This window comes from Punctularia strigosozonata, assembly GCF_000264995.1.
Source record: "Punctularia strigosozonata HHB-11173 SS5 unplaced genomic scaffold PUNSTscaffold_9, whole genome shotgun sequence".
In the NCBI taxonomy this organism is placed as follows: Eukaryota; Fungi; Basidiomycota; class Agaricomycetes; order Corticiales; family Punctulariaceae; genus Punctularia; species Punctularia strigosozonata.
Window position 1 is genome coordinate 80723 of NW_006767441.1, and position 23890 is coordinate 104612.

A 23890-nucleotide genomic window follows, 5' to 3' on the forward strand; every position below is an offset into this window, starting at 1 on the left:
TCTTTTGTGTATCAGCGGATTCAAATATACCTCCGTGTACCGTGCTGGTCCTCATCGCGTTGAACGCCCTCACCCTCACATCCCTTCAAAGTGTTGAACGCTCATTTTTCTACTCTATCAAATATGCCCGTCGTCCGCCAGAGTCGAGCTCGAACGCCCCAACCGGTTGGCGGCATTACTCGCCCTACTCGCCGTCGTCGCGGTGCTTCTCCTGGTAGGGCGGTTACCCGTCCCCTTACCCGGTCTATGGCTACCCGGTCGGTTATCTCGATCTCCGACGACGAAGTTCAACCTACTATGAGCTCCACCAAGCCGGACGATGTCATCAGCATCTCTTCTTCTTCTGATGAGTACCATTCTTTCTCCTCTTGGGTCTCCTCCGGGCTCAGCAATGCGGTATGTGATATTTACTGCGCGGTCTTTTCGTTGGTTGACATGTTAGCAATAAGGATACTGGTGCACGCGGGACCAAGGTTACAACCTCGCGCAGTGTCAAGGCTACGAGCTCGCGTCCAAGCAAGGCTATGGCCTCGCGCCCGAACAAGGCTACAAGCTCCACCCAAGAGACTCGTGACGCTCGCGTGGTAAATTCTTGTCTACTACCACCTGGCAACCTATCCGCTGACTTGTACGTAGGTGCTGCCGCTTTGCACAGCAGACTTCGAGGGTATGAGCGCCCGGGTCAAGGCAGCCATGGACGAAGCTGCTGAAGCCAAGAAAATAGCGGCGACCGCACAGGAAGAGACTACCAGGGCAAAGCAAGACACCACCATGGCCCAAATTGCGCTGTTACGAGTGCAGGATGAATTGATGCAGGCCCGTCAGCTCCTGCAACCCATTGAACACACCCTCGAACAGATCGAGGATGACCTGGAATGCCAGGTTTGCATCCAGCGGATCAGAAATCCCGTCAAGTGAGTCGCGCTTCGTAAATGAATTCACAAGCTCACATCCTTTTCAGCCTGGAGTGTGGTCACACTTTTTGTCGAGGCTGCGTGGCCGAGTGGTTCAATGGGATCCTGGTGCAATACCGCGAGGATCGCGCCAGACCCTTCTACCAACCAACACGAATCCGTCCGCTCCGATCGAACGATATCGTTGCTCTTCCCACAATTCTTCGGCCTATAGCGCACGATGTTCAATCCGATATGCTGTTCTCGCCATCACTTCGGACTGTCTTGGCCACGGTAATGCATCTTCAAGCATTACCACCGTACACCTGTCCTATGTGTCGTCATCCAGTCAGTGCATTTCGCTTCGGATGAGACCTTTCTTAATGCTCTCAATTTGCAGGTAATCACGCGGCCTAATCCAAACTACACCATAGGCGCGATTCTTAGGCGGCTCCCCAATGCGCAATACGACATTCTGGATGAATCGGAGGAGGATTGGCACAACGAGCATCACGATCCACTCATTGATTATTTTCCAAAACCCCTGCAATCCTAATGATGAGCCTCGCACACTGTGTCTATGAGATTGTATTACATTAGCTTGTACCTCGTAATTCATGTCGTTACATTAGTTTATACCTAGGCCTTGTAATCATACCACCCTCCAAAATCGTGAGAACCGGTGAACAAATTGCTCACCCGAATCATGCATCCGTGACTCACGTCCATCAACTGCTTATTGTCTTCGCCTTATTCTTTCATGGGTTGCGAGGTGTTGACCTCGACCTCTCAGACGTCTCTTCATTCTTTTCGTGAGGTGGTGACCTTGCGCTGAGACATATCTAATTGTCTTGCGGATCACCTAATTGTCTTTCGTGCCCTGGCAACGGTATTTGTCTCGGTATGGATAAAATACGTTCGACGACCCTCGTTCCCCAACCTAGACATGACCACCCCATCTCCAGACTCTGCCCGTCGAGGAGCGTACTTTGTACCTCTGGCGCTTCCACCGCGTCAGCTCATGCTCAGCTTACACCGTGATCTCTCATTGCTCCTGGCTAGCGACCCCGTCTCGTACACTGTCCCGCTTGTGCTGCCATATCGCTCTCGTGCTCATGAGGCGCGGATCGCGACCCGCCCATACCCTCGTCCTTCCGAGGGTCTTAGTACCGCACGTTCAACTACCCCCAGCCGAGAACCGACTCCCGGCACCATGAGGATGCCTTCTGCTGGGTCCGCGAGGGCAGCTACTCCTGGTCCTGCGAGGGCTGGCACTCCTGATCCCGCAAGGGCAGGCACTCCTCGTCCCGCGAGGGCTGGCACTCCTGGCCCCGCGATGGCAGCTCCTCCTGGCCCCGTTGTGGCACCTACTCATAATTTGCTGAGGTCGTCGACTCCAAGGCAGTCGTCGACATCCCGCACAGTATCGCCTGGTTCAACTCGCAACTCAGTAGAACCCGAGGACAGCGAGGATAGCTCTGAATTATCCTCCGCATCCCCTTCCCGAGAATCCACACCTGTGACATCTCGTCGCGTCGAATTTGCAACATCTGTCCCAAGACACGATCTAGTGCCCAGGCCTGTTGGGAGCGCTGGTCGTCCCCGTAGCGGCGGCTACACACTTCGCACCAAGATGGGCCTCAAAAATAAGGCTTACGTGTCAGTTCAGGTAAGTATTCTACCAACTTGCCTGCACGTCGCCGTTCTGAAATTGCCCGAAGCGTGATGTCAACAAAGTTGTTTCGCAATGGCTCCACCACTCGCAAACTGTCTCGAAGCAACCACCAGGAGCGGTCGAGCGCGCCAAACAACTGGTAGGCAGTTTTTTCCGTACATACTATGTCCTACATCACTCATGGCCTGCAGCTTGTGCAGAAGTATCCGGAGTTCGTCAACAAGTACGAGGATGCTTGGCCGCTTGACGATTTGATCGCGAAGAGGCTTGCGTACACTGCTCGGGAAATCAAGAAGGGGATCAGCAAGCCGCAGGATGCGGCGTTCCACGACAATATGAAGGTTAGATTTACGTCCTACGACCAACTCACCATCTGATCATTACTTAGTCCCTTCCGCCCCCTTCATGATATGTTGCTTACGGCTGCCATGTTGCCATCGCGAATCTCTACTTTGTAATATACATGTTATACATAACGAATGCACAATGGTCTGGATTCATCACGAGAGAGCTCAGTGTCCGTGAGAGATAGCGACCGTGTCCGTGCGGTGTTCGCACTAACGTACAAGAGCTCACAAAAAGATATCGTTTCATTGCAATTGCGTGCAGATGAAGATAACAGTACGATGGTCACAAAAAACTGAGATACAATAGAGAAGGGATCACAATAAGGCCTTCTCTCGGCGACAAAAACGGTGTTGACTGTGATCGCTAGGGATCGTGACAACGAAGATACAATTGGGCGTACAATTGCGAAAGCATTTAAAAGAGCCAACGGTGGATGTAACGGTCAAAAACATCCCACTTGCGCAAATTCCACCAATGCTAAGCTCAAGAACCTGGTCCCGAGGTCGATATCAATGCGCCGGGCGCATTCCGACACCTCATATTCCAACGTATGCTCTTGCATTCTCGCCGGATGGCACTTTGCTGGCGCGTGGGGGTAAGCGAAGGACTGTTTTTCAGGCATGTTCGCTGAAAATCGACTTAGGTGAAGCAGGTCTCGATCTCAACGACACGCGCACCTTGAAACCGATCAGCACAGGCAAGCCCCACACGGTTCCACCAAGTATTTATGGATCCGTTGTGGTGCTTAAATGGGCATCCATGGAAGGCCAATTTGACATGTTGTTCATTGGCACGAAGCATGGCTTCGTCTTTATCTGGCAGAAGAATGATGTAAGTCTTGTGTATTCAGTGGTAGTCGGGTGCTCTTACCGTCGCAAAAGAACAATTTTAGAGAGTGTCACGCGTTCCGGGTGCCCGAGGGCGGCGAGATACTCTCGTTGGCGGTCCAGGTCAACCCTGATCGAGTCCGACTTGCAGTTGGCACGATCCACTGCATTCTTGCATGCTACGACGTCCTTCCAAACCGCCTTTGGAACGACTGGTACGAGAGGCTGGCCAAGATCGAGCCTAGAAACATCGAGTTCACGTCGAACAGAAAGGATATCACGGTCTTCTCCACGTTCTCTGGCCAGATGTATGTGATAGTGTCTCGTTCTCGAAGTAGTGCTGACACTCGCTAGACACACGTTTTCCAGGAGGGAACGGACGCTGGAGCATGGGCCAAGCCTTGCTCAGCTCATGTGAGTGACCATCAATGAGGATATGATTTTTGACCAAGCACCACAATAGCGGCTACGCCACCATGGGCAAGGACAGGGAAGTCGTCATCGACAACACAAACAACTTCAGCCTACACAATAGCGAAACGGGAGCCCTAGTCGCTATGTTTGGTGCCGGGTCCAAGATATCGGCTGTCCCTAAGCACGTCATGTTTGGCGAAGACGGAGAGATCGTCGTAGCGGGGAGCGACACTGGATGTGCTTATGTCTTTCAAAAGGCAGGTGGTGGGCCCGAGCAGATTTTAATGAATGCGTCAGATGGCTATACACAAATCGTCGCGGTAAGCTCACACAGAAGATTGTTCAACGGTGAAGGACGCACGATGTTGATCCCTCTTGGCAGACATCTAGTACCGCCTCGGCGAACTACATAGCATGCGCCACATCCTCGACGACGGGTGTCGGAGCAGTATCCGTATGGACGTGCAAACGGGTTATTGAGGGATCCGCGACCTTGCCAAACTCGACAGCTGGAACTGACTTGCCAGGACAGCTCTGGAAGTTATTGCAACAAATCTGGCAGAGGTTCAAAGGCGGCCTTGCCTGGTTATCAAACCTCGTGCAGCGCAGCCTCGTCTGGCTCGCAAAGCTAGTGATGACTGTTTCTGTCATACTACTGCTCGTTCTAGTGGTCGCGCCTTTCCTGTGGTCAATGGTGGAGGTAAGCATTGGACACATTCACAACCATGATGCTGCTTACCATTAGAAGTAGGACGACGTTCCTGAAGCTTGGATGTATGCAAAAGGTTACTGGTATTTGGCAGTCCGGCCCGCGATCGTCAGCCACAGAAAGTGCATCGCAGAGTTGTACGGATTTGCATAATGATAATGTGGTGATTGCTTCGCAACATGAGATGTGCCGAAATTACAGTTCCTGCAGGAAGCTCTGTATCCCGGAGGTAAGAATGTTACGGCGCTGACAAGCTTGACCAGGGGATCGCCGATATGGCCCAAGGCGAGACGGTGTTCGGACAAGGGAGACAGAGATGAACCAGCGAGGTGGCGCGTGAAGTAGACAATAAACGGTCACCACCGCAGAGTACGCCGGTACTGTAATGCTCACAGTTCTTTCACGGTCAACCCAACCTTAAAATTCATCGACTCTCTTTCCTGCTTCTCCGTCCCCAGTCGCTCACTCTTCTTTCACTCTCACTCGTCTCGCTACCGTCTCCGTAAGATTTCTCTCAGTTCCGTATCAACCTCTTCAAGTGCCTGCCTCGGTGGTGACCGCTGGCTTCGCCTTGGACGTGTCGTCTGCTCCCCCCGCTATCTTGCTTTCCAGCTCTACCACGGTGGTGACCGCTGCTTTCTAGCTCCGCTGTTCTAGCTTTCGACCCGTTTTCAGTCTTCTTGTCCCTGTCGGCTACCCCAAGTCCTGACTGCTCATCGGACAATCCCGGCCCCCTCCCGTACGCCGCACCCTACTCATTCTATTGTCTGTCGACTAATGTGCCCATTAGGTTCCCTGCTTCAATATGTCGTCCAAGTCTACTATCTCATCTAATACCATTCATGGTCTCTGGCGTGTGCGCGACAAATACTTCGTTTCCTTCAATTGCAACGTCGTCCCATTCCATAACTTCCCCAATCTAGGCGAAACCAGCAATGACCGCGGGGTAACTAGCTGGCTCAAGGGCACCGAGTTATACAGCATCATGTACCCAACCAAGCTTGACGGCGAAGGTTGGGCCGGCCTGGAAATCTACACTGAACTGACTGATGTTCGGGACTACCCAGTCGAATACGAAAATCACGATCAGTGCCGTATAGCGTTCTGGAAGACGTTGGAGGACCACGAGCTATTTTTGAAGGACATGCAGAACACCCTCCGCGGATATCTGCACAGTCTACCGCAAGCATCGCTCGACCCCGTACTCTTGCAGTACATCGACTGTCGACCTCAGATTCCTTCGGAGGTATCCACTTCATCCACGTCTTCATACCGTGTGCTCTCGTGCTGCAAGAGCGACGCTGTCGGGCTCTGGAGCCTCGTCCGTACCGCCTTCCATGAACAGTTAACGATGACGGCCTTCCTGTACTACCTCGCAAGGAAGTTTAGCGAGTACGACTACAAGCGCGACACCGGATTGCGGGAACTCCGGGTCACGACGTTGCTTCGTCATGCGCTCAGCGACTCGCGTTTGCAATCCAGGTATAACGAGTTTCTCATGTCCCTCCATGCGTCTTGGGTCTTCAAATTCAATACGATACCGCGGGCAGGCATACTGGTCAATCTTTATGAACTATCTAGCTTCCATTTCAAATGGCTCATCTCACTCATCGGCACCCATCACAACAAATTCTTTCCTCTTTGGATCTATTGTGGCAAATATCACGAATACTTGGGTCATCTCGAATGGTTCCCCGCAACCCACCAAATACCGTCGGACATGGTTCCGCAGGCCATCGTGGCCAAGGCGCGCTCTGACGTCTCGCGCAAGTCTTGGGGTCCTTCATCTGGCTGTTGGTTGAGCAAACCATCCAGCGCTGGGGCGGGCCCATCAAATGGCGCTCGGGCAGGCCCATCATCCCGCGCTCGGGCAGGCCCATCGTCTAGTGCTCCGGCGGACCCATCGTCCGGCGGCCTATCGTCCGGCGGTTGGTCGGACGGCGGTTGGGCAAACGGCGGTCGGACGGACGGCAGTCGAGCGGACGGCGGTCGGGCGAACGCAACATCCGATGGTTGGGTAGCATCCGGTTGGCCGGACGCATCATCCTTGTGGGGAGCATCTGAGGGGGGAGCGTCTGAGGGGAGGGAGGCTGAGGTTATCGACTGGGTTAAGGTGGTAGCTCAACTGCCTCCTTCCAAGACGACATCGCGTCCAAAGCATAACACTCAAGGGCAGAAGGACAATCGCAGACGCCAGCAAGGAATCCCGACTTCGTACCAGCGCCGGGCTGCCGGACTGTCCGCGGCTGAGAAAAGACGTGAGGAACGCGCCGAAGGTATTCGCGCGCTCATCCCTGCCTTGACCTTAGATGAAGTGCAGAATCTCACTAAGCAAGTCGTAGAGGAAGGCGGCCAAACTTACCACCCTCGTGGCGAGTTCCCAATTCCCCAGATTCGTGCGCATCACCCCGACGAGTCGTTCTATGCGTTCATGCGCCGACGTCACCGGTATCGTCAGCTCTTCCTCGTCAAATACTCAAACGATCAAATTGTGGGCCTCATATACGACCGGGAGCAGAAGGCTTCAAACGGGGTACTCGGACCTCATACTCGTGTTTTCTACTGGAAAGCAGATAATCTAGGGCGACGGCTTCAACGGATTCAAGTGTCGAAGGCAGAACGTGCCGCCACCCTTTACGAACTGCATCCCAATGCGCGGTTATACGACGGGGTGTATGATGAATGGGACGTTGCCCCGTGGTTACACCCACGCCCTCCGTCGCCGCCCTATCGGCCTGAGGAAGACACCGACACGGCTGAGGAGGATGTGGACGAGTACTACTTCAACCAGACGGTAGAGGGGAGGCCGGGTTATATTGCCTCGGACTTCGTCGATCCCCCAGCAGGGATTCCTCCCCCAGAAGCATTACCTGTCCCGCAACATGATCACCTGGAGGTAAGTTGTTCGTTTCAGTTGTTATTGGTTGTGCTGGTCTGACACTCCAGTCGCTTAGGCTACACCTTCGGACGAATCCTTCCCTCCGTCGCAAGTTGACCAGCCTGGCTATGGCCGACCGCATTGTCTCCCCGTTATGGACACTACCGAGGATCCGGCCGTACTCCCGGTTTATCGTCCGGCTCCGTCGTACGCTGCCACTCCTGTACAGGTATGGCTCTTTCATCCATCTATTCTTTCAATCCGATGCTTAACCCGCTCAGGAGCATATTGAGGACGACACTGTTGATCGTGATCTCGAGTGGGAAGATTCCCTGTCCCTTCCACCAGCACATCCTGTTGCTCAGGGCAGCAACCCCAACAAGTTCGGTGATGACCGAGTCAGTAACGCCAACAACCTTGGTGATGACCGAGTCAGTGACACCCAGACCCGCCACAATCGACTCGGTGATGACCGAGACGGCGATCCTCCATCATCGGAACAATCGTCATTACCTCAGGCCTCTACGTCATCTCATGTACCCCTTAGTCGTGGTTGCCTGAGGTGCATCTCATTGATTGCTCGTAGACTCAAGTTCTGGGCGAGGCCACGGTCACGGAGGACCACACAGTAAGCATCGCTGACCCCAAGATCGAGGGCAAGGGCAAGGCGAGAGCCGCGGACGACATCAACGAGAATTATATTGAAGATGATGAAATGTGCGCTGACGAGGAGACCACGCTTCGCCTTACATCTGGGAGGGACTCGACTTCGGATACTGGAGCCAGCGGGCAGAAAGCTGGTTCAAGCAGTGTCGAGACGCATACCTAAACACGAGTATCATTCGTCCGCCACTTGACATACGCTCGTGGCAGGATCAAATTGGACATGCCGATCGTCGTTCCCCCGTACTCCTCCAGCTGCTCGAAGAGCACGCTGTCGGTATACTGCCATGATCTCGTTCTCGCCTCCACACTTGTCATCGGTTTGGCTGGTGGTGACCTGCGGACATCCTTGGTAAGTAACATTGCTTCCTGTACACGACGTCGAGTTGCTAAAATTTTCGTTTACAGTAGTATATATCATAGTTTCGTGAATTCTGCTGTATACTAGTACGGAGTTCGAGCTTCAACCGCACCGTGACCGACAGCGGACACGGGTCCTGCACGGTACGGAGACCCCCATGATCGTTCCTTCATCGGTCCGACTCCGTGCGGTCCGTGCACCGTGAACGAGAATTGAGTGCGGGCTGCCTTTGGACTTCAAGTACCGGGCCGATTGGTACCTTAACCGTCATTTTAAGTACAGATTTGCATCCAGTTCAGGCTTAAACTTTGCGCGCCAACCGCGCCAAAATAGGTTTTGATTCTTTAAGTATAAATCTGCATCCCAATTAGGCTTGAATTTAAAATGTTACGCTGTGTTTGCTCTTCGAATAATGATTGTCATTTCGCGACCATGTATACTATAAGCGCAGAATACAATGCAAACTAAGTTTGGATCAAAATCTTGATGATAACAAGAGATACCCGTGCAGAAACAAATCCCAACTTAGTTGGTGATGCGATACTCTGGGCGTGAACGGACACTTCAGGAGTTTCGTTGCTCCCGGGAATACGAGAGGATGTTTGAATGGTCGACCAGCCAGGCCCACTCCAAAAGGCATAAAACAGCGATCGGAATATGGAGACAAGCCGCGGACATAGATTTCTGCAATGAACAGTTCTGGATCAGAGCTGAGGGCGCTCTGCGGGCGTGCCTCCCCCCTCGCGTCTTCAGCGATTTAGAATCAGAGAGGATGCAGTGAGTTGAAGGCTCGTGGCTTTCAGTATCGTGGTGCTCACGCTGCTGGGGTGGTCCTCACTCAGGTTGCTTCGTGCAAAGGCCGCATATCACGAAGCATATGGCAAGAAGTGCAGGTTGAGAAAGGCTCGTAATCCAAGGTATCTTCTTGTTGACGACAAGAGCAAAGCCGAAGAGTACTTGCCAATGGCCGAGAAATTTGTGCGGATCGCGCTAGTGAGTGCTAAAGGACGAGTTAATGTGCGTGTTCTCACGTTCTCGCCTGGTCAGACTACCTCCCACAGTGCGGAGGTGATGATCAAGGATGTCCAACGAGAAATTGAACCACCCATTGCTACCCTGGGTGCAGATGGTCCGTCGTTGCACGAATAGATACGCTTCGTTCTGGGTCTGATGCTGGTTGGGAATGTATGAACGTTGCCAGCATTTTCAGTGCTCCCGCAGGCCATGCATTCAAGTCGTACCGGCGAATACACGCCGAGATATCTAACCACATTGCCTGGACGATCCTTGCCAGTGCCCATCGCGGACTGCGGGCTCTCCGTGGTGTCTCCTGTGATGTTGCAGGCATCTCCTCCGCCGTCGTCTATACAATCACCATATCTTAGACACCACTCTGGTCAACCCCGTGAGATTGATGATCGCCTAGAATGGATGATGCGACGGGAAATGGAAAAGCTCGAGCCTCAAGTCGATCCGATTCCGGATGCCGTATCGTGCAAGTTGCTTATTCTTGCTCACATTTTGTCCCCCCTCATAACTGACTGCAATGGCAGCCGTCAGATCTATATTCAATGGTAAGCCAATTCCCAAGAATGTGTACGGCATCGGTCCATTTTCGGGTTCGTCAGCACCTGTATGCGTAGCTCTCACATTGCATTGAACTGATACTCTATTATGTATCAGAGACAATAGGGGAACGAACACCGACACGTTCCTCTTTCTCCCTCGAGAGTATCGCAGCTCGCGAAACAGAGGCTGCCTCCGTATATCATGATTTTCCAGACGTTTAACGAACGGTCCATATGTCGTTTCACGTCAATAGCCATATTTCTTATACTTAGCAACTCGCACTCATGGTTGTTTGAAATACATACAGCTTGTTTATGTAGTTCTTGTTAGGATATGTGATGTCGCCGATAGGAGGATGCGGACGGGAAGGTGGACGAACCTGTCTCCGCTGAAGAAGCTACCGTCGATGACCGCGCCCACCCTCCATCAACGGTGTAAGTAACTGTCGCTGTCCCCAAAATTCCCTGACAGACAATGGCGCAAGCTACTTCCGACCAGTCAGCCAACGAGAACGTACACGAAGCTGCTATGTAAGACGTTCATGCTATGGAGGTGAACGGTGTTTCCGTTAACCTCAGCGAACCAGCACCCTTCGACGCTCTCTCCAACGACGCACACGAAGCCGCTATCGAAGACGTTCATGCTATGGAGGTGAACGATGTTTCCGTTAACCTCAGCGAACCAGCACCCTTCGACGCTCTCTCCAACGACGCTGCAGATCCCTCCGCGTCGGCTCATCCCGCCCAGCCTGACACGCCGATGCCTTCTCCGATCGGGCATGTTACCGAAGAATTGCCCTCGCTGGAGAGCCCAGAGAAGTCGCCGGTGCCTTCCGAAGCCTCGACATCGATGTCTCCTCACTCCGACCCCCATCATATCTCAGAGCCAGCTTGCCTGACGAAGTCTCCGCGGGGCCCCCTGAGGACCTGAGGACCTGTCTGAGCCGTCAAATTCCTCCGTGTTTCTGTCGCCGACTCGCAGGCGCCCTTATCGGACTCTTCTTCAATCAAAGACTCTACAACCGTCTCTGTTGACTCTGAAATCCTTACGCCTACGTCCCAATCTCAAGTCGATCCAGCAGATACGTCCACGTAAGCATCGGCTCTCAACCCGGCACCGCACGACACTGCAGCCATCAACGAAGATGTCCTGGCCCCCCCACCGGTGGATTCGGACGTCTCTGTCATGTCATGTCCCTCGTCCTACGTCGAAGGCGAGGATCCTGCGGGAGTGATCGAGCACGTCGAGGTGCCTCCCGCGGATGAAGTGAACCACGATCATTCGGGGTGATGAGTCGGATGGGTTGGTCGGATGTGGAGGCTCGGTTATGAGCCCCAGTCATTCATTACGAGCATACACGAACGGGGTCTCTGTCGTGCCAACGACGCATATCGGTGCGTCTTCAAATCCCTATATGTACATACGGTGCCCATCTGAAAGGCTCAGGCTGCGCGATCCGCAGTTTCGTGATGGCCTCGTCGAGGGCGTATGCGATATCGTCGGGGTCGATGTGATCTGATTCGCTGCTGAATATGTTCTGATATATAGACCGAGCTATCTCTGGCCCGTCCGCGTCCGCCATGGACCTTAACAGTCGATTGTAAGTCGGTATCATAGAAGTGGGAAGCTGCAAACCGGTACTGACCAGAGCGTAGCGATGACGCTTTTGAATCCCGCGAAGAACATGGCGGCGGCGAGATGGATCACCTGATCAGGCTGATTCTGCATGGGCACGTTGTTCAGTCGCACCATGATCTCGACTGGTATTGGTACTCACGAAGTCACCTTTGGCTGTTTCGCAAGCACTCAAGAATGCCATGGACGCGCGAGGGAGGGGTACAGGCATCAGTCGTTCGATCGTGAGTTTCTCGTCGCGCAGAATGAATCCGCTCTGCAACGGATTCTCCAGATCTTGATGGCCATGGCAAGCGAGGTGCAGGATATTCGTCTGTGGCAGCAGCTTTAGCAGCGTGTCCGCCGTGATCCCGTTTCCGCCCTCAATGCAAGCGTCGTCTGCGGGAGGCAGCTCTATTATGGCTCCGCTTGGTAAGACGGCACGGATCGCTCTCGCCTCTGCGCGCGTGTGAATGAGGTCGCTCCACTGCGACATGCTAGACCGAGGCGTTGCAGCGACGAGCGCGTGAATGTCATCCTTGAGGATGGGCGAATACGCGTTCCTGGCAGCGAGAAGGGACCCGATGGTCGGTATGTAGGAGGAGACGACGTAATCTGAGCACCGCTCTCTGCCAGCACCGGCTGCATGGATCGGTAAGTGAGCAAAGTTTCCAGTAGGGCACCACCATATGCGAGGACGGTTTCGACCTTCGGAGGGCTAGAAGCAACTGGTGAGCCTTGTACCATGATAATGTAGAGGGTTATCTCATACTTCGAGCCCTAGAGCATTGATCACCGGTCTCACCACCTCAATCCATAATGTGCGCAAGATCTCCTCGGCACCCGCTCTTCGAGATTTCGAGATTTTTGATTTTTCCATCTTTCTGCAGTCGCGCATCTCTGCCCTGGCCTCTACGATGATCGAACGCCACTCCGTGCCGGAATGTGCGAGCCAGGTATCAGGAAGATGCTCGATAGGAATGCTGACACAGTCGCCCCCCTGCTTGAGAAGGACAGCGTGGCTCCCCAGCGCACTGGATACCAGCACTACGACCGGACTTCTCTCGGAGGCCTTTCTCAGCGTCGTATACTCGTCGTGCAGCAGGAATCTATTCATTCCAGGTAGTTTGCGAACCTGATTGAGCAGTGCGTTGAATTCTTCTATCTGACCTCTTCTGCGAGCAAACTCCGCTTCGACAGCACCCAGGTTCTCGCCCGTAGACGATTTGTCGTGTACTTTCTCCAGCTGTCGGGCAAGGATCGACAACCGTTCTCGGAGCTCCTTGGGCGCTGCGTCGAAGGGGGAGCGCAAGCGTAATGAATGCGTCCAGAAGACCGCGCGACCCTGCTCAAGTATCTCCAATGCTTTCTGAGGTAAGCCGATGTTGACCGCGTGAGAGGCGCTGGTGAGAGCAATGCTCTGGCCGATAGCCAACGACTGGAGCCGGGTATGAAGATGAAGATCAAAGAAGGCTACTCGGGGCAGAAGCCCCACCGCAAGAGCAAAGATGTCCAGCAGTTGGCGACTTGCTGCGGCCTCAGAGGAGACGATATCCTGATATTGCGACACAGCAATATCGAGTATGCGACGTGCTCCTTCAATCCGAGAACGAACGTCCCGGTGTTCGTCGGATAGAGCACTGGCTAAATGCGAGAGTGCGACCCGGATACTCCGGTAAGGTGTTCCTATCTCCATGTGGAGTTCTGCTGTACTCATGAGGTACTGATACCTCTCGGGACGCCCAGGAGGCAGCTTATCCAATAAGCCAGTCATAGTTTCCAAGGCATCGTTCGCGTCTTTGAAGCTGCGATTGAAGCGAAATCTGACGATATGACAGTCGGCGAGGGTGCTCAGAAGCTCAGGACCCCCTGTTCGCTGGAGCATTACTTCCTTGATACGTGCTAGCTTCGAGATGGAGCGGTCGATGTCCGCGACATTCCCTTGGTGTCTTCCGCGGCGCAACAGCGCTTTTGACAGCTCGAGGATAACATCGCTGCGTTGAACACTGTCGGAAGCCATCGTGTCCAGGACGGTGTTGCTGAGGGTAATCGCTTCTTCCAAAGCCTCGAATGAGCCCCGAGCGTCAAATAACATGCAAAGACGGGAGACAGCTTGAGCAGAAATTTCTGGATAGAATACATGTGAGGTCCCACTGCTCGCCAGGGCCCTACGATCCCATTTGATGGCTTCATCGAGATCAGAGATCCGCCTTGTCTCGTTGAAGCGGAGCATCAGTGAACGCGCCAGACCGCGAGCGGGAATGAATCGCTGAGCGTGGGTAGTTGGCATTGAATCGATGGTAGAACGCCCGAGTTGAATAGATTCTTCGAGATGACTTATCTCTCCGGTCCAGTTGTACTGCAGAAGCAATCCGAGCGCCAGGCGGTCCACGTACACCCAATAGTCTGCTCGGTTGGGAGGGCATAGTCGCAAAGCTTCCCGGCTCAGAGTGACTGACTTATCGAGGTCGCGCCCATCTGATGGAGCGAGCTGATGGCGAAAGGCGAGCAGATGTCCTGAGCGTGCCCATAAGATCCAGGAGGTGATCCATAGACTGCTCCAGCTGGTCGAGGCGAGTACCACACTGAGGCATCCGGCGCGCCTCATCCCAGCACCAGAAACTTCTTTGAGAGTGTTCAGTCCAAGTTCAATCGCTTTGTTGAGCTCATTGATAGCGTTAGAGCGCAAAGTCTTCAGATATAGCGACCAGAGCATCTCATTTACTGTCTTGCACCGATCAATGTGCATCTTTGGACATAAGTGCACGGCCTGCGCGGAAACATCAAGACATTCATCCAAATCTTCTGGTTTTCCGAACATATGGTATCGATGGCGTAGATACACCCCTAGGAATCGCAGGGGTCGATGTCGATCGTAACAATGAGATGGAGACAGGTCAACCAAGGCCTGTCGCTGGATGTCAATCGCTTCGTCGAGTAAGATGTGAGACCCGTTCTCCATGAATAACCCCAACAGAGTCCATGCTAGATGAAGGCGAACTGTTACTGCCAAGTAGGTTCCCGTTGCGCAGAGTGAGATGGCTTCTCTGCAGAGCGACTCTGCAACGATCCTATCTTCTTTCCGGGAAACGTCATCTGCATTGCTATCCAAGATGTTGGCGAATAGCCCCAGTACTGTAGGGCAACGTATCCCAGCTGTGCGGCACATAGACAGGGCTTCTTTCCCATATTGTACCGCAAGCTCCAGATCGCATTGCTCGTAATTGTGCCTATAGCGATCCACGTATATATCAGCTAGCCCAATGAGAATGTGATGTAGCTTCGGACGGGCATCGAGCGGGATGCGCGGCTCCGGATTTGGGATCGAAGAGTTGAAGGGAATTGGTTCCTTCGTCTCCGATAGGAGCGCCTCGTATTGCTCGATGCACTGCTGTGCGGCGTCGAGATCGCTATTCTGGAAGAATTTCTGGTGAAGCTGGAGTGCTAGATCGCAGCGCTCATTCGTATCAGATGGCACGGCTGCTGCAAGGTGTAGTTGGATAACATTCAAAGCAACAGAGAACAGACTTACTTGCGCACTCGCAGATATCCTGGCCGCAATAGATGTTGCTATCGTCTTGTCTATGAATGGATGCGTCTGCTGTGACTACTTTTGTGTGTGGTCAAGGAACGAGTGAATTGACCGCCAGTCGAGTATACCACGGCAGAAAAAAGGGGATAGACATACCAGTTGTCGTGACCGCCTCGCATGTATCTTGCATGTCCGTTGGCCTTGCTCATTGTATCGGCAGATCCGCTTATATAGACGTTTCTACCGCAAGGCGCGATAAACATAGGACCGCGCTGGCAGAAAAATAGATCCAAACAGAATTTCCAGATGTCTGACGGTTGACGAGGCGTAAGGCCGATCGCAGTTGAGCCAAGTCACGGCCGGTGCCAGCTCTCTGTCCTGTGCTGCTTCGCCGTCACTTCCAATTGACCGTGATCACCACCGCGTCCGGACTCTGCTCATGAATTTCTACCGTTGAACACAACATGGAACCCGACAACGCTGTCTCTGCTCATGAACCGTCATTTTCGGCATCAATGATCAATGGAGGCCAACAATCCGCAAGGAAGCTGAGGTCAGCTGAGACCCTGTCTATTCCCGCCGTAGCGCCCCATCCCACACAGCGCGATTCGTCGCAGGCGCTCACGACGCGGAAGCTGGCGAAGCGAGTACGCAACAAGCCCGCCCCGACGACGAGCTGATCTTCTGACGCTTTCTCTGCCACCTAGACACCACCGTGCCGCGCGGCAGGGTTCACCGATCCACGTTATAGCTGTTCCCTCTAACCCGGTTCACAATCGTGCGCCTTTCAGCGGCCTCAGCGTCGTCTGTCGTGGAAACGTTGATCGGGTACGTATCCATACGCTACGGGCGGACAACCAGAAAGCGCTGTGACAACGCATTCAAACCCGTCGTTCCAATCATGCAAGCAGTTCTCTCGGTATTACCCCTGGCCACCTTACTCGCAGGACCGTTTGGTCCCAATATCACGGGTGTTGCCACATTTGGCGACTCCTACACCGGTATGCGCTCTATTCACTGCACGGTGTTCCAAATTGACCCTTCTCTTATAGCCACGTCGCCGTCTACAGCCACAGGCGGAACTGCTTGGCCGACCTACCTAGCAGATTATGCCAATATTACCCTGTATTCTTTCGCCGTCTCAGGTGCTGCGTGCGACGACAACCTGACGCCGCGTACTTTGCCGGACGTAACTCACGACGAACTCGGCGCATACTTCAACCTTACGGCCAACACGTCGAGCCCGCTCGATCCAAGCTCGACCCTGTACACCCTGTGGATTGGTGAGTGCAGCCTTGACACACTTTACCATCAAACCATTTACTCACCTGCTCCAAATTTGTAGGTACCAATGACGTTGGTCAAGGAGAGTTGATCTCAGGTCAAGGGGCGTCCGGCGTGACCGTCGTCAATACCACAGAATGCGCTGTGCAGTGGATCAAGACGCTCTACGACGGTGGCGCGCGCAATTTCCTGTTTCAGAACGTACGCATACTTCTCGCGGATGTTACGTGGCTTAACCGTGTCGTACCAGATGCTACCATTAGACCTGCTTCCCGAATACCAGGCAGATTCCTACCCGGCATGTCTTGGTATCGATTTCTCATGCGAGGTCATTAATATCTACCTCTACAGAACCACTACTGGTCCGCGCAGCGAAATACAACTGAGTGGAACGTCGTGAGTATCTTGGTGCATTCTTGTTAAAACCTCCCCGTTGACCGCATCCCGATGAGATAGTTCATGAAGGAGCTCGTGGCATCAGGCAACACCTTGTCGAAACTGATGATTCAGATCATGGCACCCAGCCTTCCCGGCGCTACCATCGGTAAGCAAACTCAGAACGAGCTCCTTCCATGAATCAATTACTCATTGCCATGCATGGACTTAGGTTACTTCGACTCGCACGCCCTCTTCACTGACATGCATGACAATCCTTCTCTCTATCTCAACGGCACCGCGCCACTCAATGTCACCGGGTCTATCGTGTCTTGCATCCTCCAAGTGAACGAGTCGACCTCGGATCCTGGTGACTGCACAATCGCCCAGGGCACGGACCGGGACAGTTTTCTCTTCTTCGACGAGATACATCCGAGCGAGCAAGCGGATCGCGTAGTCGCAAGAGAGATTGCGAAAGTACTGAACGGGACTAGTGAACGCTGGGTGACCGTCTTCAAGGGATGAGCTCGGAGACTCCGGGCCCCTACGCCTTGGCATATTGATGTCTTTTGATAGTCCATAGTCTGTCTCAATCTAGTACTCATATACGTATATCTGATGGCTGTGTGGACAAAGAATGTAACGTGTGCCGGCCATAGTGAGTGCTCCAGACGAGCGTGAAGTGAGTGAAAGTTGGTATGGCTGTTGCTCCAAGTACGCCGCACGCGTGCGTGTATACAGTTCGTTCCCCCACGTACTGCAGACACGCGCTTGCTTCTACTCGCAACTATACCCCTTTCCCTACGTACAGATTCCATGATGCGTAATCGCCGTGCTACTATCACTGAGCCCGTTGTTATCTTGCCGGACTTCCTGCAGGTCATCTGAACGATGACTGTCACCTTCTTTGATTCGGACGCCACGGCGTTCACCTTTGGCAGCCCAGCGGCCTACATACGTCGAAGGAACGACTTGAAGCGGGCTCAAACTGTGATCCACAGGTACGTAAGAGCTGCAAACAGCTTTCCGTGGTAACGAAGTGATTTGTCTCACCGTGCATCGTCTTGGAACCTGTAATAAGGATCCTATCCCTCATCTGCTGCCCTATCCCAGTCCGATCAACGTACAAGGGCTAGGAGCGCCCAGCTTCACTCGCCTCATATACGCTCCGATGCAGAAAGTCATATCGACCTTGCCTCTTGTCGCGTCTCTCGCGGGACCATTCGGCAACATCAGGAATATTGCTACCTTCGGCGATTCCTATAGTGGTACGCCTCTCCGATTTAACACGACCCTTGTTCGAACTCATGAATAGTGCGATAGCTACATCTCCCACTGCAACCGGCGGGACCGCTTGGCCGACTTACCTTGCCGGCTACGCCAATCTGACACTCTTCTCCTTCGCTGTCTCCGGCGCAGCATGCGACAATAATCTCACTCCGAAGACGACCCCGGACCTTCAAAGCGAAATCAACACGTATTTTGACCTCACAGCCAATGGATCCACTACGCTTGACCCCAGCGAGACGTTGTACACCCTATGGATAGGTAACGTAGTGGACGATGCCAGTGCCCTCCTCACATCTGACGTCATATTAATCCTTGAAGGCACGAACGACGTCGGCGCAGGCGAGCTGCTGACAGGCCAGGCGACCTCTGGCGTCACCGTGGTGGACACAACCGAATGCGCTATCCAGTGGATCAAGACCTTGTACGGAAGTGGTGCACGTAACTTCCTGTTCCAGAATGTTTGTCCTCCGTCTTTTTCGTCCTATTCTCGCGTTGGACTGACGGTGCGCTCCAGATGATACCCCTCGACTTGACATCCATATACCAAGCAGACTCATATCCGGTGAGTGATCCACACGTCCTTTTGGCGTGGAAGCCGACGTTCCTCCACAGGATCACTACTGGTCCGCTCAGCGGAATACCACAGAATGGAACATAGTATGTGTCCTCGGAAGCTGGTCCAGTTCCATTGCGTCTGACCTCGACGCGTTCTTTGTCAGTTCATGAGAGAATTGGTTGCTGCTGGCAATGCCCTATCCAAGCTCTTCATCCAGCTGACGACGCCGAGCCTTGTCGGCGCAACCGTAGGTCCGCAAGCCCTCCACCGGCATCCGTTTAAAACCTCACTCCGTCCTGACCAGGTTACTTTGACACACACGCTCTTTTCATGGACATGTACAACAACCCTGCCCTCTACCTCAACGGCACCGCACCGCTGAATGTCACTGGCTCCGTCGTCTCTTGCATACTGCAAGTCAACGAATCGACCAGTGATCCAGGCGATTGCACTGTCGCACAGGGTACTGACCGCGACAGTTTCTTATTCTACGATGAGGCGCATCCTAGTGAACAAGCGGATCGAGTCTTAGCAAGGGAAATTGCAGAAGTGCTCAACGGGACTAGCGGACAATGGCTAACAGTTTTTAAGGGATAATAAGGGATAAAGGACTCCCATGGAAACATGCGTATATAGGTTGAAGCTTCACGTCCGAACAATGAGCACCTCCTGATCATGTATGTATGATGGAGCGCATGCAGTATTCGGACAGTTCCATTCCAGTGCTCGTATTAGTACCGGTACAACCCATGGTCATGTCCTACAGGGGGTCTAGTCCTTGCTCGCGAAGCCACATGGCAATGGCGCCCTTTCGAAAAGCCTCTACGGGACGTACCACCAATGCGTGAAGTGGCTTGCCTGTTCTCTTCCGGTGTTCCACTAGGCGCTTGATCCCTTCCACCTCCGCACTCGTCGCTTCGATGGAGCCAGCGGCGAGCATCAACGGACTAACATGCTCGTATTTTGGCCATTTCTCGATATTTATGATCTTTAATCCGCGCCAAGGAACCGTCGCCGCAGCCGAGGAGGGAAAATCGAAGTTGAACGCTTGTGATAGAAAGCGGAAGATCGGCGCGACGTCTACGCCTATCAGGCGTAGTTCCTCCGTGCCTGGAAGAGCTTGCGCGAAGTGCAGCGAAATGAGATCCGGCTCCCATGGGTCCGTCTCGATGAGAGTAAGCTTGCGCATACGAGGGTACTTGACCTCCCATTCGTCGGGCTTGACATTTGACACGGACCACGGTTGCCAGCTCGGTAGGGCTCGCATGAAGCCTTGCATTCCACCTTCGATGGTCAGTTCCTCGAGGCGGGGCATGGACATAAGAGCACAGAGTCTGGTGCTGTACGTGCCAGTATCGGCAAGTTTGATCATGAGGGAGCGGAGAGTTTCGATCACAACGGGGGCAGTGACGACTTCCTGACTCGGAAGCGCAATCGGTGCGCCAGATAGGGCCAGATGAACGAGGCGCGGGGAGTTGTGAACTATCTCCTCGAAGTCCGTCCACGAGAACGCCATGAAGGCGTATGAACGGGGGATGGCAATGTCGAGGGTCGTCAAGTTGATGGGCGACGTCTTGCGCCAGTCCCATGTGATGTTCCGTAGGCGGATCGTCGAGAGACTGGGGGTGTCGCCGCAGAAGAACTGGATCGGTGTCGCTTCACCCCACCAGGAGACGTCGGAATGAAGGAATTCGAGCGTCTCCAGCGCGGGCGCCGACTGGTCCTTGAGGCTGTCGGCGAGCGTCCTGATAACTTGATCGCGGTCCGAGAATACTGTGAGCCGCTTCCACCGCATAATATGAGGGAGTATTAGGTGAAGAGCCAGCTCGAGCATAGCGCCGTCGTGTTTTCCGCGGGCAGGTCCGCAGACAAGGTCCACGGACAGGGCTGCTGGATAAGACCTCTGGAGATAGAGCCTCCAGAATTTGGTGCCATGATAGAGCGTAAGGTGAATGTCAGTCCACAGCCAAGGCGAGCCGAGGGCGAGGGCTCGCCAATGCATGCAGACATGCGACACGAGCACCGGAAAGGGAATCCGGATCCGCCTGCGAGCCCCACGAAGGCGGTCAGCCATTAGGCCGCGATCGAATATCATCAATATGAGTTCGGATGGTAGAATGTGAACTCCATGGAGTATGTATGGCTGTTGTCCATCGTTTTCAGGGGGATAGCCTGTTTCGGACACGTATTGCGACTTCGTGGGCGGGGGACTCATCTGAACACGGTCTTCGGGGAGCAGGAGCGCCGTTGTGAGATCGGTGAGGTCGTCCATCATACTGGAATGCTAGTCATTAAAATCTTCGCAAGGTAGGTATGGAAAAGCGTACCAAAGATTGTATGATCAAAAAGTGGGTCCTGACCCAGAACCCATCATCTATGCGCCTATGAGGCGGATATCCAAGACGATCCGCATCCGCGAAACTTGAAAGTCCCGCCCCCGGGATGACTATGCCCGGATCGCTCATGACGGCTTGAACGGTCGGTCTCCGACCGCCAACTTCGTCGTTGACGCTATCATGGTCTCAAGCGACGATGATCGCGGGAGCAGGTCCAACTCCAGTAATACTGCGAGGTATAATCTTCGCACGTCTCGTTCGATTTGAGCACAATTCTAGGTGACTTGGTCAGTCAAAGCGTTCGTCTGGCAAGAGGTTTATCCGCGTTTACATCCTGCAGTGCCCAGAATCAGTGCTCCACGTGCATTTCCCAGTCACATTACATCCGACGCGGACAACCTTATAAGTTACCGGCTTGCGACTGGAGGAGATGCGTCAGTGATCGAACTACCATAGGTTTCCTTTGTACAGCTCTTCTATAGCAGCATGCAGTTCTACCATATCGCCACCAAGAACTACATGAGACTCGAGTGGAGGAAGTACATCGCATATGTACTGCTCATCTCCTGTGGCGCTCAAGCCTTATGTGCTAGCACGGTCGACGGTCGTGCATCATGCCACGCTTTGTAGTTTTCACCGGTGCACCTTCAGCTACTGACCTACGTGCCAACGTCAATGGCCTTTCCACATGCTATTGGCGTCAAATCGGCTCCACGGAGCCTGGTCTGCTGTCGGAACGGGCAACACTGTTAACACAACGTACTCAACCACTCCCTATCGCGACTCTTGAGGCCGCAAGCCGCCGACTTTCCTTGATATATGGGAACGCAATATTTGACGATTCTTCGACTGAGGACTACCAGCTCGCCTTGGAAGAGGCCGAAGACGGTGAGTCGAGTTGTCCAACATCGTTGTAATGTGTGTCAGTCGGTCTCAGTGAATCTTCAGGAGCGACTGCGATTACGTGGCTACCCACCGAGGACCAAGACAACCAAGTTACCAAGGGGGATGCTTCAATCTTGGAACCTTCAATCCACCATCGTGCTAGGTCATTCTTGGATGAGACAGGTTATACCTATGATACGGGATCGTATGCACGAAGCGGGAATCATTCAGACGAGTCATCCATCGCGCTTTTTCCTGTCTTCGCCTTCAACCCGCATGCTCTCGTCAACATGGGCTCACTCCACCCTACCGAATCGTTGTCTCGATTAAATGCTCGCAGAGTGTCCTTCCTCGTCGCCGTCTTCGAAGTAGAAGGACCTGAAACCATCAGGGTCAAGAAAGGGGTCGATGCCGGCAAGGAGGTTTCCGTCCTTAAACTTTGCATTGGAGACGACGGCGGGCCCGTGGCCAAGATGGTTGCATGGAGGGAAGTGGCAGACACTTGGGGAGGAAATACCGAGGAACTCGCCGTGAAGAAGGGTGACATCGTTCTCTTCGAAAGTAAGTGACTCAGCCCGACCTTGGCTTTGCTGACATTTGTATCAACTGTAGACATCAGTGCAACGTATGGGTCCACGACCAACCCAACCCTCAACCTCACAGCTTCAGCATTCTTCAACCCGAGGATGGAGATATGCTATCGCACGATGCCATACTCGCATGAAGACAATCGACTCCGTCCTGATCTCCGCTTAGGGATGAGCGATATGGCAGTTCGCAGGGTGGCGGCTTTGGTGGAATGGTTCGAGCGCATTGCAGGGCTCACCGTGGACTAGGAAGTCAAACGGCGTCGCAATGTGCCGTCGGAGGCAACGCTTTGTTCACGTTCGCGAGGGATGATGCCCAGATCGTCGATTGACTGCGGAGGGAGACGAAACATGGCCACACCTCCGATTTGCACCCTGCTGCCATGCTCCGTCGCCCTCGCCACAGTGCGCGTGCATTGTTTACAGGGCCACCAACTTCAGCACCACTATAAGAACGTTCCCCCCATGGGCCGAAGTCATTGAGCACGCTTCTGTAGATCGTACCCATTTGTTGCATGGCATCCATCTGCATACCACCGGACGACGCCCTCCGATCCATCAATCTACCGAAGCTCGCAAGACCATTCATGTCATTTGCTGCATTCATCTGTAACTGCACCCACGAAAATCCGGCGGCAACAGATATGGAACCGATGGCTGTTTCAACCTCAACCTTACTTCCATTGGATGAAGAGAACCCCGTATTAGCTATCCCGCTCGTTTGCGAAGGTGCCCTCCCAGGGCGTGTCCCGGAAACAATCCACGAAACCATGCACGAGAGTCCTGGAGGGATGATTGAAAACGAGGCACCACACTCGGAAATAGACACGGTTGCTGTGCCTAGCGTTGAAACCTGCATTAGTCGTGCAATAACGTCGACGATTATCGAGGTGGGTCGTACTGGACGCGCCATGTCCAACTCAGAGCTGAACTGATGTACAGGATTTGACGCAGGAGGAAGTAGATCCCGTCTCCGCGAACCCGGTCGATAGATCGCAACCAACGACAACCTTACCCGGACAGATCGGCCAACAGGGTTTACGACCTCCCCCGCACCATTTCTCTCGACGCCCGAGAATTGCTTCTCCTTTTGC

The 23890-nt window shown here is 53.6% G+C and overlaps 10 protein-coding genes across 10 annotated transcripts; 8 read left to right on the forward strand and 2 right to left on the reverse strand.

Moving 5' to 3' along the window:
* Nucleotides 1–246: 246 nt before the first annotated feature.
* On the forward strand, nt 247–918 carry PUNSTDRAFT_135654 (uncharacterized protein; the record flags this gene model as incomplete). Its single annotated transcript, XM_007385185.1, has 3 exons — nt 247–396; nt 450–584; nt 637–918. 3 exons carry the CDS (start codon nt 247–249, stop codon nt 916–918), a joined length of 567 nt encoding a protein of 188 aa, XP_007385247.1.
* A 921-nt stretch (nt 919–1839) lies between these two features.
* Nucleotides 1840–2945, forward strand: PUNSTDRAFT_135655 (uncharacterized protein; the record flags this gene model as incomplete). The annotated part of the gene is made up of 3 exons (XM_007385186.1): nt 1840–2562; nt 2615–2707; nt 2760–2945. The coding sequence occupies 3 exons, from the start codon at nt 1840–1842 to the stop codon at nt 2943–2945; spliced, it is 1002 nt and encodes a 333-aa protein (XP_007385248.1).
* Nucleotides 2946–3390: 445 nt separating this feature from the next.
* On the forward strand, nt 3391–5019 carry PUNSTDRAFT_135656 (uncharacterized protein; the record flags this gene model as incomplete). Its single annotated transcript, XM_007385187.1, has 7 exons — nt 3391–3511; nt 3560–3747; nt 3798–4051; nt 4098–4157; nt 4207–4477; nt 4540–4857; nt 4909–5019. 7 exons carry the CDS (start codon nt 3391–3393, stop codon nt 5017–5019), a joined length of 1323 nt encoding a protein of 440 aa, XP_007385249.1.
* Nucleotides 5020–5671: 652 nt separating this feature from the next.
* PUNSTDRAFT_135657 (uncharacterized protein) lies at nt 5672–8573 on the forward strand (the record flags this gene model as incomplete). Its single annotated transcript, XM_007385188.1, has 4 exons — nt 5672–7762; nt 7821–7973; nt 8026–8280; nt 8331–8573. 4 exons carry the CDS (start codon nt 5672–5674, stop codon nt 8571–8573), a joined length of 2742 nt encoding a protein of 913 aa, XP_007385250.1.
* A 2310-nt stretch (nt 8574–10883) lies between these two features.
* PUNSTDRAFT_135658 (uncharacterized protein) lies at nt 10884–11267 on the forward strand (the record flags this gene model as incomplete). Its single annotated transcript, XM_007385189.1, has 1 exon — nt 10884–11267. One exon carries the CDS (start codon nt 10884–10886, stop codon nt 11265–11267), a length of 384 nt encoding a protein of 127 aa, XP_007385251.1.
* Nucleotides 11268–11739: 472 nt separating this feature from the next.
* PUNSTDRAFT_135659 (uncharacterized protein) lies at nt 11740–14700 on the reverse strand (the record flags this gene model as incomplete). The annotated part of the gene is made up of 4 exons (XM_007385190.1): nt 11740–11923; nt 11983–12059; nt 12115–12669; nt 12724–14700. 4 exons carry the CDS (start codon nt 14698–14700, stop codon nt 11740–11742), a joined length of 2793 nt encoding a protein of 930 aa, XP_007385252.1.
* A 1397-nt stretch (nt 14701–16097) lies between these two features.
* On the forward strand, nt 16098–17667 carry PUNSTDRAFT_144555 (carbohydrate esterase family 16 protein; the record flags this gene model as incomplete). Its single annotated transcript, XM_007385191.1, has 8 exons — nt 16098–16130; nt 16191–16484; nt 16536–16766; nt 16829–16968; nt 17018–17065; nt 17119–17163; nt 17224–17311; nt 17375–17667. Exons 2-8 carry the CDS (start codon nt 16385–16387, stop codon nt 17665–17667), a joined length of 945 nt encoding a protein of 314 aa, XP_007385253.1. The 5' UTR covers nt 16098–16130; nt 16191–16384.
* A 535-nt stretch (nt 17668–18202) lies between these two features.
* Nucleotides 18203–19585, forward strand: PUNSTDRAFT_104373 (SGNH hydrolase; the record flags this gene model as incomplete). The annotated part of the gene is made up of 7 exons (XM_007385192.1): nt 18203–18410; nt 18466–18690; nt 18751–18890; nt 18947–18994; nt 19045–19089; nt 19152–19239; nt 19293–19585. Exons 1-7 carry the CDS (start codon nt 18314–18316, stop codon nt 19583–19585), a joined length of 936 nt encoding a protein of 311 aa, XP_007385254.1. The 5' UTR covers nt 18203–18313.
* Nucleotides 19586–19609: 24 nt separating this feature from the next.
* On the reverse strand, nt 19610–21233 carry PUNSTDRAFT_126880 (uncharacterized protein). Its single transcript, XM_007385193.1, has one exon. The coding sequence runs from the start codon at nt 21201–21203 to the stop codon at nt 19749–19751; it is 1455 nt and encodes a 484-aa protein (XP_007385255.1). The 5' UTR covers nt 21204–21233; the 3' UTR covers nt 19610–19748.
* Nucleotides 21234–21938: 705 nt separating this feature from the next.
* Nucleotides 21939–23761, forward strand: PUNSTDRAFT_144558 (uncharacterized protein; the record flags this gene model as incomplete). Its single annotated transcript, XM_007385194.1, has 4 exons — nt 21939–22212; nt 22273–22770; nt 22822–23686; nt 23739–23761. The coding sequence occupies 3 exons, from the start codon at nt 21939–21941 to the stop codon at nt 23043–23045; spliced, it is 996 nt and encodes a 331-aa protein (XP_007385256.1). The 3' UTR covers nt 23046–23686; nt 23739–23761.
* Between the last annotated feature and the right edge of the window lie 129 nt (nt 23762–23890).

Coding starts and splice junctions, on each gene's coding strand:
- PUNSTDRAFT_126880 (XM_007385193.1), bottom strand. CDS start 21,203: ATGAGTCCCCCGCCCACGAAGTCGCAATACGTGTCCGAAACAGGCTAT.